Raw genomic sequence first — 17,951 nt, 5'->3', positions numbered from 1 at the left:
AAAAAAGCTGGGATATCTAATTTTCAATTAGGCTGCACTAAGGAAACAAGGTTGTTTAATGAATAATAAAAACCTTCAAGATGGACTGACTTGAATGGCTTGAAAACTCCGAAGATTCATCTTTAATATCATCTTGCCGTCTTTGGACAAGGCGGGAAGCTCGCTGTTTGTACAGCTGATGTATTGCTGATTCAAGTTCATTAATCAGTGGTACCTGTGAAAATACAACATACTCCGTAACACCAAACTCCTCAGCGGCTTACTTATTTCAGGGTTCCATCCTATTTCCGGATTTCTGAAAAAATACCCTCTCTATGGACAGAATAATTACGAATCCCCAAAAGGACACAAACAGTAATCTGTTTTTATAACATTTAGGCAACACCACTTCTTCTTTTAATCCACGTACAGAGCCATAATGGACAGTGCTGAGTCACTGGAGCAAAAGCTTTGTTAGGAAACTTAACACTTCAATGTTAGTAAAGAGAGCAAATAAACGTCAAGAATTTTAGTCCTTTTTCTTTAGAATATTTAAGTACTTGGAAGTCTTTTAATGTCCAGTTTTAATTTTCCAGGAGTATGATCCGCCTCTTGGTTTTTGTGGTTAATAGTAAACCATTATCACTGTGCAGTACCTCCCCACTGGTTAATAGTAAACCATTATCACTGTGCAGTACCTCCCCACCATGCAATGGCTCCACGAGGTTATGATCAAGAAATCTACTAACCACCCAACCTGAGACATCCACACTGCCCTGCCACTCATATGCACCAAGCACCTTGCAGTAATCTGTTACACTATCTTGCAACTTGGTCACACGTTTTAAATGTAAGCTGAATGACTGATTAATAGGGCAAACCAAATTTCTAGCTTTAGAAAGTTCCTTTCTTCCTATCAGATGTTTAAATTTATCCACATTTTGTAACAAAATAATAAAATTCTTCATACAAAAATGTCAGTTTAAAAACTCAATAAATTTTTCCAGGTTGATATCCATAGCTAAAGCATTCAATTTAATTCATACAGAATACAAAAACTTAAAAAAAAAAACTCTTTCTCTTTATACATATCTTAGTTCATAACCAAACGCTATGAAACTTTCACAAAACACTAAGGGGCACTACACACACCTGAGGAAACCAGAAATTCTAGTTTCCTGATGGTTAGTACAGATGGAAAACGCATTATTTAGAGTTTGGGAAGATTGGCACCGAGTGTTACAGCAGCTTCCTGAACTGAACGGACTGTAAATGGAAAATAAGAAAGGCAGAGGGAATAGAAAGATGTCTGTAATAACAGCAACTTTATATGCTGGCATGACTCCAGTGCAGAAAGAGCAAATGTCCACAGAAAGGTCCAGTCGTTTCACTCTCTAACAAGCCATGCCATGGGCAACAATGTCCCCACATCTGCATTTGCTGAGGCAGCAGAGCCTGGAGACTCTCGCATTAAAATTCCCTACAAGTGAACTTGTTAGCAATGTTTTCACTACTCCATATTACTACGGCTCACCCGTCCCCACCTCATTTAGAAGGACTAAAGACAAGCAATGGTCCTTAAGATCTTGGCCCTGGAGTCTGTTAACACTCCTCTACTGTGAGGCTGCATGCCTGACGCTGCATCATACAAGATTTAGTTATCAAATTTGCAGTTAAAATCCTGATAAAGCACTTTTTGTTTAGGTAACTGGAATGCCTTTTGACAAAGCCCAAAGAAAATCTGAGAATAAAAGCCCTAAGGACACATTTTCAGCTCTCATTCAATTCTTAACAATATTGATTTATCTCAGGAGCTTGCACCAAGATAACTTCTTTACCCTCTCCGAACTCAAAACCATTACTAAACAGTTTTAGTTCTGGACCAAATTTAGGGCAAGGAACAAAAGAAGGAAAATGATAAGAGGGAAACAAAAAAATGGAAAGTTAAGATAATCTGCAAATAATTTAAGTTCAAAAACCAATTACTTTTATAAAATAATGTGATTATGTTCTTGTGGTCTTGCCCTGAAAACAATACTTTTATAGAATAACAAGTAAACTGAATTACTCAAATCCATCCAAATGTTCCTAAATATTTCCAATATAACAATTTATATGACATTATTGGCATGACAGTGCTCTTAATGAAACTGAGTATGTATGAAAATGTCAAAATGAAAGAAAACACTGATCTTTAAAAGAGAGATCTATCTCCTAACATTAGAAAGTCTCTCTCATCTATGAAGTTTAAGATCTGCTTTGAAAACATTTATCTAGTGACTCTGTAACCGTGTCAGCACCATCTGCGTAGACGTCTCCAGGAACAGGATAATCAAGGAAAGACAAAGAACCTCCCCCTTTTAACCTTTTCTGCAAGAACTCGCCAATAAAATGAACTTCAAAAAACTGAAAGATTAAAAAAAAAAAAAAAGTCCAAACATCTGAAAACAAACTTCATGTGAATGATTGTACCAGTTTACATTACACCTGTTGTTGTTATTGTCGTTGGGTGACGCTGAGTCGGTTCCGACTCACAGTGACCCGTGTACAACAGAATGAAAACACTGTCCAGTCCTGCACCATCCTCACAATCATTGCTGTTTGGGCTGACCGTTGCAGCCACGGTGTCAATCCATCTCATTGGGGGTCTTCCTCTTTTTTTGCTGACCCTCTACCTTACCAAGCAAAATATCCTTCTCCAGGACACTACGCCTACTCCTCACTTAGCAGCTATCTCATTATCTGACATTTTCCATTTACAACAATAGTAAAAAACCTATTATCTGACTATTTTGCACATTAATGACATATGTCTGGCAGTAATGGACACCGAGGTACGAAGTGAACACCAAGGTGTGAGGTGAGGGCAACAACACTGGCTGTGATGGTTACCTGTCAACTTGGCTGGGTCCTGATTCTCAGAGGTTTGGCACTCATGTAATAATGTAACTGGCAGTTATGTAATAATGTAGTTACCCTCCATTTTCACACAATGCCGATTTTTACATCATGACCTGGCCTTTGGAAGCTAACCATGTCGATAAGTGAGGAGTGGGTGTACCGTTTTTTTTGTTCTATTCCCAATGATAAGTGATCTAGACTTTGACTAAGTTTAAAATGGTGTAAGTGTTAATACACTTTACTATGTGAATACATATTATGTAGAACATGTAGATTCAGACAGAAAGACAAACAGTGATTAATGATTCTTCTAAAAATAGTATGCAATTTAAAACCACATGAGCCAGGATGTCCTGCTATCCTCTTTAATTCAAGGATGGTACGCTACAGGGTCACTGTAAGTCGGAATCAACTCAATCGCAAAAAGGTTTTTTTTAACACACTCTAGTTGATCATTACTGTCACTTTTTTAAAAGTTTCATCTGTTTGCAATGACTGGTGTGTAAGTTTACTCGATTAAGTTTCAACGCAAACACCAAAAAACTTCAAGACAAAACTCGACAGCGACAATCCTCACTTTCAGGATGGTCTAAGACAAAGTTCCTGTCTCTAGTCACAGAAGGCTTTCAGATAAGCCCCCATCATGCCCGGCTCAGAACGGCTTTACCAGTAGGAAGGACGCAACCACTAACTACTCCCACACTTACGTCCCACTTCCCATCTTGACTCTGGCACTCCACCCCCCCGCTGCCTAGAGAGAGGAATACAGCCAAGCCTATGGTTCCTCCCCACCCCTGTACTCGTCACCCTAAGCCAGTAATCTGCCACAAGGGTTCAAAGCTCAGACTGTAGTTGCTTCTCCAAAAACCAGGTGATAAGGACAAGAACATAAATCCTCCAGACAAAACATGACAAATGCTGTCTCAGCCTGGATCTGACCTCAGACTGACTGCAACCACCAAGACTAATTAGGAACACAGTCTGCCAGTGTTCTTTTGCCATTCTTGGATTTTAGGGTACTGAAGTAGTCAACAGAGACAATTAAAAAGTTAACATATTCATTTAACCATACTAAATGCTACAGATTCTATGACAAAGCACATAGCTAACGATAAAGGGAAATATGCCTTCCAATCTTTTATCACTTAAAAGTTTAGGGACAAGATGCTCAATGACCATAATTTTAATTTTTTTAAAGATAAGGCTGAAAAGTCTATAATGTTTATAACTAATCCATCAAACCATAACAGATTGGTTGAGAAGAAGGGGGATTCTGTGTGTGGCTAGTTTTAAAAATGTAAACGATGGCACAAAAGAATGCAAAAAATTGTGTCAACTGACTATCATACTATAAAAACGATCTGGAAAAAATGAGACCTTAAAAGAAATGAAGTCCAATGAATGGTTTCTGAAATGGATGAAGCACACGCTTATTTAGGTGAAAACAATTAGCAGCAATGGTGACCAACTCTATATGGAGTAAAAAATAAGAACTAAGGAAATTTGCTACTTTATGCATATTTGCAATTACTTATAGAAAGTTCAAGCGTAGACCTGAACCATAAAAAAGAAAATTCCACCAGATGAGCCTTATTTTCCAGCAATTTAAGGCAGGCCGATAATCGACCATCGCATTAAGGCAAGACTTGCCAAAGTCTTATTAAAATGTGCTTTGAGGTATTAACGCCACCAAAGAAGTGAAGAAAAGGAAGCATGACTTTGCATTGCTTCTACAGTTGCATTCAGGAGGTATTTTCTGAGAAATAAAGAAATGTTCTACGCAAGGTCATCTACACCTCCCTAATTTGGTTTATTCAAAGAGATTAATATTTTTGCATTCTTACCTTTTCACTGAAACACTCAAGCAAGTCTTGGACATACCCTCGCATTTCTTGCAAAAATTTATACCGTTCACCAATACCCCCAGAAGACCCTTCTAATCTCTCAATAGCCCTGGTAGAGTCCACTCGGCTTTGCAGATGTTTCTCGTGCTGCTGTCGGTTTGTTTTGTGCAATTCTTTCATGGAATCCAACCTTGAGAACACAAAAGGATAAATATAACACATTTACATCCCCAGGTCTATGCTGTCAGGACTCTTGCAATATTATAATAATGCATTCAGTTCCATTATTAAAATACAAAAATACTTGGGATGGCAGCTTTCCATCTGTACTGCTTTTTGTTCAAAAATGGCAGTTTACAGACTTCATAAAAAGTTATTTGGTGGGCTAACCAAAATCTCACTGCTCTGCTTTTCCCCCCATATCTTGACTACACTTTTTCAGAGTCCAAGAGGTGCAAACTCAGAACTGTCTTCAACATGGAGTGGCTTTTTTTTTTTTTTTTTTTTAATAACTTTTCGCAGCTTCCACAGAAGTAATCCAAGAAGGTGGCAGGACAAAGTATGAAGGCATCTTCTGTTGAGCTTTTGAAGATGTGGACCAGTGAGTCTTCTTTGCTGATATCCTGCATCTGCTACCCCAGACTACAAGTTGCCTGAGGGGACAGAAAGCTAGTGGACAGGTCTTTAAGAAGTTGATCTGCCCTACCTGTCTTTAAGCTGTTTCTTTACCAAATCAATAGTAACGGGAGTCATCTCATTACTGGGAGTTTTGAAAGGGACTGTATTATCTGATTTTTGAGATTTGGCATCTGATGATCCATAGGCCGCATAGCTATAAGGAATGCCATAGGATGAACCATAAGGCATTGTCTGGTAAGAGCTCTGGTAGTACATATTCACTTCAGTCGGCTGGCTTGCTTGAACCTAGAAAAGAAATGGGACATATATGAAAACTATGAGCAAAAACTTTGAAAAGAACAGCATGCCTACAGTTAAAAAAAAAAAAAAAAAAAGACAAAAATCATACTCATTTTCTAAATAGTGTATAATTAAAATAAATAACTGCAAAGTTCTTCAAAATCAAACAGAAGTAGGGCTGGGTGACTGTCCTAGTAATTTTCAGAAAAACACAGTAACAGGAGTTTAGAGTTGGAAGGAACATTAAAAATAACCCAGGCCACCATTTTTATCAATGGGAGAGGATAAATGACCTGGGTGTGATCGAAGAATAAAGGGACAGAGATTACAATCTAAGACTCCTGACACCTAGTCCAGGATTTTTTCTTCAACCAAACGCATGCATAAGTCTGCCTCAAAGCACTACTATTACAAAAATAGTTTACATACAGGCAACCTTTCCCACTGCACTATTTACATCTATAAAACAAACTTATAACTACCTGGGAAGACATTTTTCACCTATCTCAACAAGCTTTTGCATTACTGAGAAATCATCTACAAAATAACTTTTAAATAAGCTATTATTCAAATAAGAAAAAAAAAAAACTACACAGGAAAAAAAAAAATTATCTAAAGCAGTGTTTCTCAAACTTCAGTGTCCCTAGCAATCATTGGAGGGCTTATTACACAGATTTCCGGGCCCCACTCCCCAGATTTTCTGATTCAATAGGTCTGGGCTGGGCCTGAGACTCTGCATTTCTAATAAGCTCCCATGCAATGCTGAGTCTGCTGGCCAGGGGGCCACACTTTGAGAAACAGTGATCTAAGGAACTGTAAATTCTTCCATCACTCTGACTGTAAAAAGCAAAATATAATACACTTCTTCTAAGTCTATTGGCACCATTACCTCATGTTTTCTTGACTATGTTAATTGAATGAATGACAAAGATTCCATATGTCATGTTTTCTACTTTAACAAAATAGACAAAAAAGGCTTTCTGATTGTTGAATTTACTTCTTCATTCTTACCTGAGGGATATTAATTCCTTTTCTTATCTGCTCCTGTTCCCATCGGCTGAGCTCTTCATCTTGGTCCCCAGTTACTAAGGCTTCATCATCACTCCCCTCAATACCTGCAAACATAAGCAGCAAAGTACACGAGAAAAGGGAAGGGATGTTAGCCTGATACTCCACCATAATTTAATAAAACTATTGGTACTAATTCAATCTTCCTAAAATACAATTCCTACTGTGCCCTCCTCTGTCATTTGATGCTCTTGACCTCACTTGTCTTAAACAGAGCATCCCTGACAGCTAAAGGTGGTATAATGTAGTGGTTACCACCTTAAATAGCTTCCCTAATAACTGTCTGTAAGCTTCGACTGAGACAAAAGGAACAACAAAACCTAATATTTCCTAAAAACGTTGTGAGGATTATATAAATTTATGCATCTAAAGTGCTTTAGCACAGTATCCGGTCACAGGAAGTGCTCAAAAAAAAAGTACACTATCACAAATATGTTACAGTTTTCAAAGAAGTCCAATAAGACACTTGTACCCAAGCAATAACTGTCCTCCAAGTGCTACAGCTGCTAACTAAAGGGTTGGCAGTTGAAATCCACCAGGCACTCCTTGGAAACTCTATGAGGCAGTTCTAACCTGTCCTATAGGGTCGCTATGAGTCGGAGTCAACTCAGTGGCAAAAGATTTGGTTTTGGGTTTTGAAAACAGTTAAAAAACAAAACAAAACAGTGTAGTTATTTTTTATTTGACTATAGCATCAAACCACATTTAATGGCAACAGAGTGGGCTTGCTAGCCTATTAAATTATGTTACCTATCTCCTCAGCAATTTTTTGTCTTTGTGACTTTTCTTTCACCGAAAAAACGATACGGCGCTTCTCATCATCATCTTCATCGTCGCTAGCATCGTTCTCATCCTCCCTGACGAGGCGTCCTTTACCAGGCTCGCTATCATGAGGAGTGAAGTCTCCCAATTCCCGGGCCATCTGACGCTTTTTCCTGGCAGCATGTATAAAAGCTGCATCTGGAATTTCTCCTGGAAACAAACGGTAAGAGAATTATAAAGTATGGCGATATTAAAGGTATAAATTTTCTGAAAATACAATGGGTAAAACAATCTCACCAAGATACCCTGTAACAGTGATGTGCTACTGTTAGCTGCTGGCACCCCTCCTCAAACCATACGTGCAGCCCAGATGATGGATTCTACTGCCTGAATTAAATCTGGTATGTTTATTACTAGGGGAGTGAGAACACCTAACACTGGTTTATAATGATGGTTGTACTACCTGGTGAAGTTACTGAAAATCAACTCAATTGCACCCTTGAAATGGGTGAATTTTATGACTTAATAAAGTTGTTTTAAAACTCTAGCATTTAATGGTGTTTAAATTTAGGAGTTACAAGCAAGAGAACAAAAGTTAGATATAGAAACAGCTGGTTTATCTCTCTAATTCAATTTAAATGGAAACTAAAAGTCATGGAAATACATAATAACATGTATGGGAGAGAGTGGAAGGAGGGAAAAGGCGAAAGGCCCCCCAGAGCAGTTGCATTTTATATTTTTTTCACTATTAAAGAAATAAACGAAAGTAATGAAACCATTCCTACCTTTTGCTTTTATCTGTTTTCCAGTTTAGTTGTATATAAAATTGGAAAACAGATAAAAACAAGTCACTGTGATCTCCTGACCCTGAGGAAACACGATTAGGCTCGTAGTTTACTTCTCTCACAAATATTGTTTTTGGTTTACCTGTAAGCATATTGAATACATAATTCTGTATCTATTTTTTCTTTATATTAAGCCATAATAAGCTTTTTTCCATGCTACTGTTTTACATGAACACAAAATGACTGAAGAGATGAAGCATATTTTACTAAACAATCAAAAGAACTGACTGTTTTTCCCTACTGTAAAAACGAAGGCCATCTTGCTTGCCTAGTAACTGTTATTTAAACACCCATGTAACAACGCATCAAGCGAATGTATCTTAATTTACTAAACCATCCCCCTCCTGCTAGATACTTTTTCTAAATTTTGTCCACTGCAAAAAATGTTGCAATGAAACCATTATATCATTGCGGTAAATTTCTAAAAATAAAATTACAGAGTCAAAGAGTAAGAATATTTTGAAATCTATTCATTCATATTAGCAAGTAGCTTTCCTTAAGGACTGCCAATTACTGTCACTAAGTACATATATTTGTAGTGATACAGTAGGTATTTTTAAACTTAATAAATGTAATGAAAATTAAATGGCACCTCCTCGTAATTTAAATTTGGCTATTAAATACTTATTTATTCAAAAGCTGATTAGTCAGCGTATAGATCTACAAATCACTTCCTCTAGAAAAGGAAAAAGGAAGAAAAGTGCGGACATAGAAGTTAGTTTTACTTCTCGTAGCAGTTCTGAAAGAAAATTTTGCAGAAAAGAAGGTGAGTCTTATCTGAAATGTAAAAGAACACTTTGGTACATCATTTATCCATTGACTTGAAATCTCATTTGCATTGGTAACAAAATTACCCATCTGTAAATAAAGCTGGAAAGCTTCTAGTTATTCCATTGTCTGTATCTGCAAATGGCCAACACCCTAGTTCCACACAGGGCTGTTGTACTAAGACATGCCACTTAGCTCTCTCCCTTAATACCCATCTTTAAGGATGGCCCATTCTTGAGGGCTTGTTTCAGTTCTGAGTTCCCACCTGGACGGAGAACATTCAAAGAAGACAAAGCATTCGAAAAGGCTCCACCGGCCTTTGGCTTTTCTTCCTCCTTCTCACTTTCCATGTCCATTTCATCTTCACCGTGTTCACTAATGATAACGCCATCCTCCTGATTTGGATCTTTAACATGTCCTGTTTTGTCCAAAGGTTGTTCATCTGAATTTATGGGGGGAAAAAAACCTAATTAAAATATATTTAGAATAAAATCCATAAATTAAAGTGTCACTGTTATTCAATTATGGACTCACTCCACTAAAGCTCGAATTACTTTATTAAAAACTCAAATGTTGATGCAAGAAAATATTGTCACAATAAACATAACCAGAAGGGAAAAATAAGGAATATATTTGAGAATTCCACTGGCAGCGGAATTCTATCAAATTAACTGTTTCTTCATCTAAACTCCCAAAGGTACCTGTTCGTATCTCTTTTAGGCACTATTTCATTTTATGTCAGTATTCCATTAAGCTCTAAGCCTGTTCAAGGCAGCTTTCTGTCAGGAACAAAGCACCATATGTTTATAAACCAGATAAATCTTCCTGTAATGGGACAGTTTCTGGGGTATTGTCTCAGCTCATAACTACTCTTCACTCAACATCCAAAGGGGTGAGGCCCGGACAGGCCTGTTTACATTTTGCAGCTGGACCCCACTGCCATGACTGAATATATAACCACCTGAGTCTCTTTCTGGGCATCTGGAATTGGGATAGAAAGAGAAGTCAGAAACTAGATGGCATAAGAACAACCACGTGTAAACCCAGGGCGGAGCTGTGGAGTGGCCACCTTCTGCCCTGTGGACAGAAGAGGGCTCTCTCATCCTCAGGCCTATTTCAAGGCTGCTTCCTTGCCACAGGGTTACAGCAGTTACCTTTATGATAAACTTTCCTTGTTTTACATTACTTATAATAGGGGCCCGGGTGGCACGGTGGTTGAGCACTCAGCTGTTTATCTAAAGGTCGTCGGTTAGAGCCCACCAGCAGTTCTGTGGAAGAAAGATGTGGCAGTCTGCTTCTGTAAAGATTACAGCCTTGGAAACCTTATGGGGCAGTTCTACTCTGTCCTATAGGGTTGCTACTCTGTCGTATAGAATGAACAGATTCAACAGGAATGGGCTTGGATGATTCTATAGTCCTACTATACCCTCCCTCCCAGGCACTGTTTCCAGAATACCAAAGTGTTTTTCACCTAGACGTACTCTGATGCATGTAACAGACACAATGAATATAATAAAAGAGTAAAGCGAATGTTTACTCTAAATATAAAAGATATTCCTCTGGTGTTTCCTTAGCATGTTCCCCTTCTCAAAATTGCTTCTAATGTCCTCCATTCTTCTCAAACCACAGTCTCCTCCTGAAATAAAATTTCCAGAGATATTATCACCATGCCCCACTTTTTAGGACATTACTGAGAAGATTTAGGTCATTCTGTTTTAGGCTGTTCAATTTTTTTCCCTCATTTAACATCCTATCTCTTTAGCCATAGACTTCCTCCTTAAGTGTCTTCTGGGGTTATGAAACTGAAAACTCGCTTCATGGATAGGTGTATGGTTAGATGGAGTAAAAACTACCTATATTCTTCCTCTCCAAACCCACACTAAATCCACAGCTTAAAAAAAAAAAGCTTTTAGTAGGCTGAAAACACAATTGCAAAATATCTATTAGATCAGACATGCTGAGATGGTTTCTGCAAATTTTAAGAGTCTATGTTTCATTAAGTTCACAAGTATTGCTTGTGACCGCACAAGTGGACAGGTCAATTTTTGGTTAGCGGTCACACATTGTCCTTACACACATCTCTAAGGGTTCCACTGATACCCGTAAGTTCATTTACTACTACCTCTGGAATCTTGCTCTCACAATTAACTATGCCCTTCGCCTTAGACTTTGGCTCTCCCCCTCCACTGCTTTCTCCCCTTCCGTCTACAAAGACACACAGGGTTTCTCTTTACCAAAAAAACTTCTATTGATCTCATTTGTCCCTCTAGCTACTGTTCTCTAATTTTTCTTTTTTTGGCCAAACTTCCCACAGAAGCAGTGAGGACTTGGTGTCTTCTACTTCCTCATCAACTTGTGTGCCTTAATCCTGACAAAGGGACTCAGATTCCTCCCAATCTAAGCTCACCAACTTAACCTGATGGCTGTAGCCACAGCTAATTCATACAGCATCATTGGGCAAGGTAGCAAAAGGCACTTCTTTCTCTGAGCAGCGAAGCCCTATGGGCACGGAGCTTGGCTACCAAATCACTCCCTTCTGCCAGATGCCCTCCTCCAGAGAAAAATCTGGAAGCTGTACCAACAGCTCCTCCTCATTTTCCTGAACTTTTTTGTTCTATTTCATACAACTAACTGACCATCATCTTCTTGAAACTTTCTTCCCTTTTCTCCTTTGGGCTTTCTGATTCTTTCATCTCCTTTGGTAAATCCTCTTCTCTATGTGGACTTATTACAGGGTATAAGTCTTTGGCCCTCTGTCATTTTTCCTCTGTAATTTTCAACGTCTATGGAAGTAGCTTTCAAGAAATCAAATGATGTATTACATTAGGCAAATCTGCTACAAAAGACCTCTTTCAAGCATCAAAAAGTAAAGAAGTCACTTTGAGGACTAAGCTGTCCCTAACTCAAGCAATGGTATTTTCACAATCGCCTTATATGCACGCAAAAGCTGGACAATGAATGAGGAAGACTGAAGAAGAATTGACACCTGTGAATTATGGTGCTGGTGAATACTGAATAGACCACGGGCTGCCAGAAGAATGAACAAATCTGTCTTGGAAGAAGTACAGCCACAATGATCCACAGAAGTGAGAATGGAGAGATTTTGTCTCATGTACTTTGCACATGTTATCAGGAGGGACCAGTCCCTGGAGAAGGGCATCATGCTTGGTACAGGGTCAGCAAAAAAGAGGAAGACCCTCAACAAGATGGATTAACACAGTGGCTGCAACAATGGGCTCAAACACAGCAACGATTGTGAGGATGGCATAGGACCAGGCAGTGTTTCATCGCTCTAAGTTGGAACTGACTCAACGGCACCTAACAACAACTTTTCCTTTGTGCTGCTTCCTTGTCAACGTCATTCGCTTTTGGTTTTAATTATTACCTCTATAAGCACCACATCTAATCTACATGTCCAACTGTTTATTGGTTATTTCCACTCAGATTTAAGAGTGAGCTCATTATTTTAAGAATGTTATAAAAAATAGGCTTTCCAAGTCAATACTACTCTTGTTTTAAAGTTAATACATCTCTTTGCCTATTTAAGGAGCTGGAGATAAAAAGAGCTCCGGACTGTGAGTTAATTAAAGGGCTCCAAAGCACCACCATTTCAAGGACAATGACCATCACCCATAATACCAACAGAGGGGCCACCCTTGGGGAGTACAGGGATTATCTGAGTTTTCTGGTGAGCAGAATATTAGGATTATGTGGGGCTGGAAGGCAGAAGGAAGCCACAGAAGATGGCCTCATACTTCCTTCAATTTCTAAATCTACAGCGGCAAATGGCAATCATGCCAACAGTCCCTTCCCAGTCCTCACTTTGCTCATACTATTTCATAGTACATAGTTCTCAAGAGGTCTGGGAAAACCAAGGCAGTTTCCCTAAAAAAATACTCCTCCTCTAACCTGCCTTTCCTATTTCTGTACAGAATACTTAATTATTCTCAGTCGCCCTGGCACAAAAGCTCAAATTTAACTATTTCTTTTAAATACAATAGCTAAAGCATACACCAGGCCTACCAATTCTTCCCTTGAAATGTTTCCCAAATAATCCTTTCCTCCCATTTCTTCTCCCACATCCACAGCAAACACTGTTAACATAACTTTCCCACTGAGTCAGGAAAAGCCTGGGTCTTGCTCAACTGAGACCTTTTAAAACCCACTATTAATGGATCAAAGCTGGCCCTTGAGTTTCAACTGCTTTGGGCCTCCAACCTCTCCTCTCGCCAATCCATGCTGTATGTTAATACCAGGTTAAGGTTTCAAAACGGCATTCATCATGTCACCATCTCGGCAAGCCCCGGAAGACAGCAACTCTAAACTCCTTACTAGATACTAAACATACTTCACGATCTGTCAGCCACGTACCTTTCACTCTAACCTCTAAGTACTTTCTACACAGATCATCCACTTTGGCCTGTCAGAGGTACTAGCTCTCATCTATAAAGGCCTCAATTGTTTTAACCTGTGATAAGAGCCCCATATAATCCCTCTCCTATTTTTTAGAATTTTAACTATCAAAGAGCCAGACTCAAATCCCGCTTTTTCTATGAAGCATTCTCTGTCCCTTCCCTTAAATAAAAAAAAAAAAAAAATGTGTAGCTATCCCTTGGACGACTGATTCAACATTTTGCCATGTACTGGGGCCTACTGTCATGAGGTCACCTCTAAAACTAGACTGTAAATCACATATAATGCCACACATTTTCATATTCAGACTGTAGGTGACAATTTGAAACATAATAAATTTGATCTTAAATTTCACACAATAACTTCATGCTGTAATAGATCCAGGAGTTTTTGTGGCGCAGCGGTTAAGCCAGCTGCTAGCTGAAATGTTGGTGGTTCGAACCCACCAGCTGCTCTGCAGGAGAAACATGTGGCAGTCTGCTTTCCAGGGCTTCGAACTATAAAAATTACAGCAGAAAACCCTACGAGGCAGTTTAACTATGTCCTTTAGGGTCACTATGAGTCAGATTCGCCTTGACGGCAATTTTTTTTTTTAAATAAAGGATCCACTATCCTAATGACAAAATAACTGCTTAAAATTTTTAAACTCTGCTTTTGAGAGGACGTGAAGGAAGTCTGTACGAGGTGCCTGCCGCATACTGAGGAGTCTTCATCAATGTAGCAGATAGGACCACTGAGTGGGGGCACTGCCAACATTAAACTTGGGACATTCCTGAAAGTTCTCGAAGAATTAAACCAACTGAGGAAATATCACCAAGAAATGGAAAACTCTTAGGTTGAAATGGGAAACCTTTCTCTGCTCAACAGCCATCTATAGGCTACTAGGAAAATCGGGACAGGGTTTAGCCATTCCCGTGGGAGCATTCCAGGGGTAACAACTTTAAGGATGCACTCACAATGCAATTGTGTTAGAATTAAATTACGGAACTGTACTGCTACTCAGTCTGGACCCTCGACCATCAGTCAGATGTAACTCAATCAGTTCACAATGTATGTATTAAATCTGTTCAATTGCTGTAAAGAAAGAGCTTTTCATTCGGCCATTTCAACACATTCTTATTAGTTCGGTACTTACTGTCGGCTGATGAGTTGAGTTCTGTCTTAATCTTCGATTTTTCAAGATCTTCTTTGTATTCTTTCTTAAGTAATTTTACTATCTTTTTGCTATAACTCGATTTCTTCACTTTGAAAACTTCTTCATTTTCTTAAAAAAGAAATTAAAGCAAGTCTGTAGCAACCATTTTTCTGAAAACACTTTCCCTTCTAACTTTGACATGGTCTTATTTGCCATTCAGGTAGTCAAATACCATCATTACGTAATCTGAAGTTACTTCAAATCTCAGCGGCTCTCAAAAACAGAGGCCAACTTCATAAATTAATCTGGAGTGATGAGGACTTGAGAATCATTAAACAAGAATAACACGTGTAACGTCACAAACATTTCTTAAGTCATCTATTTCACAGGAAAAATCACTCAAAATGTTTCTGAAAAAGTACTCACTCCCCAAATTATTAAGGAATCTGAAACAAAACATCCCAAATCAAAACTTGTTGAGTTTGAGAAACTCTCTGTCCATCACAAACTGACATGCCTTTTTTCAAGTCTAAGCTGAGGGCAAGTCACTTTTTACAAGTTTGGGTGATAAATCCATTGTGACCTCTTTAATTTGAAAATTAAAAAGTCAAATGCAAACCACTTTATCGAACAGCCCCCAACTCACCAAATACAAAAATCTGGCTGCATAATCTCAAACAAAATGAAACAAATAACAGAAAGGCCAATGGAAAACAGCCTACTGTAGCGGAAACAAGAAACTATCTCGCACCAACATGCAAATGAGGTTTCTAAGTTATATTTTTTCATAACACGGAACACAGTTATTCACACACACGCACACACAACTGGTCAAGAAGGAAAAAGATTTAAGCTTGTTTCATTACCAGATTTTTACTTAAAAAAGAATTTTTTTTTTTTTTTTGCTGGCATGAGTTTTCAGCATGGGAATGCACGCTTACCAATTGAGTGTGTTTAAATTTTTGGTTGGTAATATGGAGTTGGAAACCCTGGTGGTATAGTGGTTAAGAGCTACAGCTGCTAACCAAAGATCGGCAGTTCAAACCCACCAGACGCTCCTTGGAAGCTCTATGGGACAGTTCTACTCTGTCCGATATGGTCACTATGAATCAACTCGACAGCAACAGCAACGGGTTTGGTTTTAATATGGATTTGGAGAAGATCTGGCAATACAAGCTGCCAATAAGGTGAATGGCACTCTGGCGCCACCCATCTGTGATGTGACAATGTACCAATAAGAACTAAATACAGAATTTATGGCCGGTACCTTTCCATTGGGTTACATTGCAAGCCCTGGTTTTCCAAATATGACACAGAAAAACCAAAACAAACCCATCAGGGCTCCCCAAGTATCACATAGGAAAGCCGTATTATGCTTACAAGCCTCACCTCACAGAAATAAAAGGGGAAAAAAACCCAAAGTTTACAAGACTAAGACATCCAGGAACCATCATCTAATAGAATGCTCATCTACGCAACAATGAGCCTCCATGTCAGGTCTGCTGAGCTTCACACATTTCAGGAGGGACCCACCTTGACACTAAGTGCATTAGAACCTGAATAACTACTACCTCTGAGGTCCCCAGGCATAAAAAGTGGCTGGTATACCGTTAACCCTATAAGTATCTAAAGAGGAAAAGACCAGAAATCTAACTCCACTGCAGCCAGGTCTCTCCATTATTAGACAAACCGCCTTGCATCACTGTTGCTCAGTCTGTCTTCAGCCCTCTAAAAACCATTACCAGGAGACCGGCATATCTGTTACTCTGTTACTTTTACCAGGAAACAGACTTGGCGATTCCAAGGGACTGGCCCAAGGTCACTATAACCAGGGCTGCAAACACGAGCTTCTATCCCCAGACCTGGCACTCCTCTTAGCCAACGGCCGGCCTTGCTGGTCAAGGGTGCCTGGACCGAGCACCCCACAGGCATGGGCAGTGACCTGCAGGGAGCTTGGCAGGTATCAAAAGCAGTCGGGAGACCCCAGCAGGAAACAGGCAGCACTGGGGAGACTGACTACACTTACAAACTCAGAACTGAACAGAGCTCTGGCCCCTCCGCGGACAAAACGCACCGCTGGGCGGTGCAGAGCAGGCGGTTGTTAGGAAAAGGCTGGTGGCGAGTGGGGGGCGGGACACAGGTCCCGCTCGGGCAGAAGGCCGGAGGCGGGGAAGATGAGCGGCCAGGCCGGCGGGAAGGGCTCGGCCCGGGGTGCGGGATCCCGGGCGCAGGGTCGGGGGCGCAGGGCGCGGGGTCCGCTGTACAGGGGCCGGGGCGCAGGGCGTGGGGTCCGGAATCCGGGGTGCAGGATCCGGGGCGCGGGGCCCGGGGCGCAAGGCGCGGGGTTCGGCGTGCGGGTTCCGGGGCGCAGGGCGCGGGGGCCGGGGCGCAGGGCGGGGGGGCCGGTGTGCGGGGCCCGGGGCACGGGGCCGAGGGCACAGGGTGCGAGGCCCGGGCCCGAAGCGCGACACGGAAACGGCGCCGGCGGTTACCTTCCTCCTCGTCCTGGAAGCTCAGCAGGCTGGCCCGGGGCACCTCTTTGTTCTCGCGCGGCCTCTTCCGAGGCTTCAGCCCGTTGCCCGGCTCTGCGCTGCCCGCGAAGCCGCCCCCCGACTCAGCCCCGAGGCCCGGGATCAGCGCGGAGGACGGCGGCAGCCCCGGGGCCAGCAGCGGCTCCCCCCCGGGGGCCCTGTCGCCGGCGCCGGGGCCCGATTCGTCGCCGGTGCCCGGGGGCGGCAGCAGCGGCGGCGGCTCCTGCTCCTCATCGCGCTCCCGCTCCTCCTCCTCCGAGTCGTTCCGCTTGCGCACGTTCACCCGCCGGGCCTTTCGGAACATCCCCGCGGCCGGCACCGAGCCCTCTCACCCGCTCTCACACGGCAGCCCAGACAGCGCCGAGCTCGCGACGGCGCACGCGCGCTCGCCTGAGCTCCAGCGGGGCTGCGTCTTCCCTCCTGCTACCGCGCGCCGCCCAGTGCGCATGCGCCCGCGCTCACACTCACCCTCAAGTACTTGGGGGCGGGCCGCGCGCCTCTCGCGAGAACGTTATCTCATAGCGCTGCCCCCTATCGGCCTGGACGACTATTAGCAGAGAACTTTGGGACTCTAGGTGGTGGCTCCGTGACTGTCCGATAGGTCACAGAGAGGACCATAGAGACGAGAGGAAAGAGTAGGTTCGGCCGTCCCTCGGCGGCGTCCCTGCAGTGCGTATTCCGCACTTACGCAGTGCAGTCACGTGAGGAAACCTCCCGCCAAGGGCTGGGAGGTGCGAATAGAGGAGGAGGCGGGGAGGAGCCAGAGGAGCACCTGACATTGGTGAGG

At 41.5% G+C, this 17,951-nt stretch overlaps 1 protein-coding gene and 1 long non-coding RNA gene across 2 annotated transcripts in view; one reads left to right on the top strand and one right to left on the bottom strand.

The window, feature by feature from the left end:
- PAXBP1 (PAX3 and PAX7 binding protein 1) overlaps positions 1-17,616 on the bottom strand; it is a 36,892-nt gene extending 19,276 nt beyond the window's left edge. The window contains exons 1-8 of the mRNA XM_049857973.1: positions 17,126-17,616; positions 14,634-14,762; positions 9,351-9,527; positions 7,461-7,682; positions 6,654-6,757; positions 5,431-5,648; positions 4,725-4,914; positions 91-214 (exon numbers count right to left, since the gene is read on the bottom strand). Of these exons, the coding sequence (XP_049713930.1) occupies positions 91-214; positions 4,725-4,914; positions 5,431-5,648; positions 6,654-6,757; positions 7,461-7,682; positions 9,351-9,527; positions 14,634-14,762; positions 17,126-17,468 (1,507 nt within the window). The 5' untranslated portion in view covers positions 17,469-17,616. The remainder of the gene's footprint in view (positions 1-90; positions 215-4,724; positions 4,915-5,430; positions 5,649-6,653; positions 6,758-7,460; positions 7,683-9,350; positions 9,528-14,633; positions 14,763-17,125) is intronic.
- Positions 17,617-17,831: 215 nt separating this feature from the next.
- LOC126061315 (uncharacterized) overlaps positions 17,832-17,951 on the top strand; it is a 48,266-nt gene continuing 48,146 nt past the window's right edge. The window contains exon 1 of the long non-coding RNA XR_007513750.1: positions 17,832-17,950. This is a non-coding gene — a long non-coding RNA (uncharacterized LOC126061315). The remainder of the gene's footprint in view (position 17,951) is intronic.

This window comes from Elephas maximus, chromosome 18 (assembly GCF_024166365.1).
Source record: "Elephas maximus indicus isolate mEleMax1 chromosome 18, mEleMax1 primary haplotype, whole genome shotgun sequence".
NCBI lineage: Eukaryota > Metazoa > Chordata > Mammalia > Proboscidea > Elephantidae > Elephas > Elephas maximus.
Note: the sequence above shows the minus strand (reverse complement) of the source record. Positions and strands in the feature narration are given on the sequence as shown.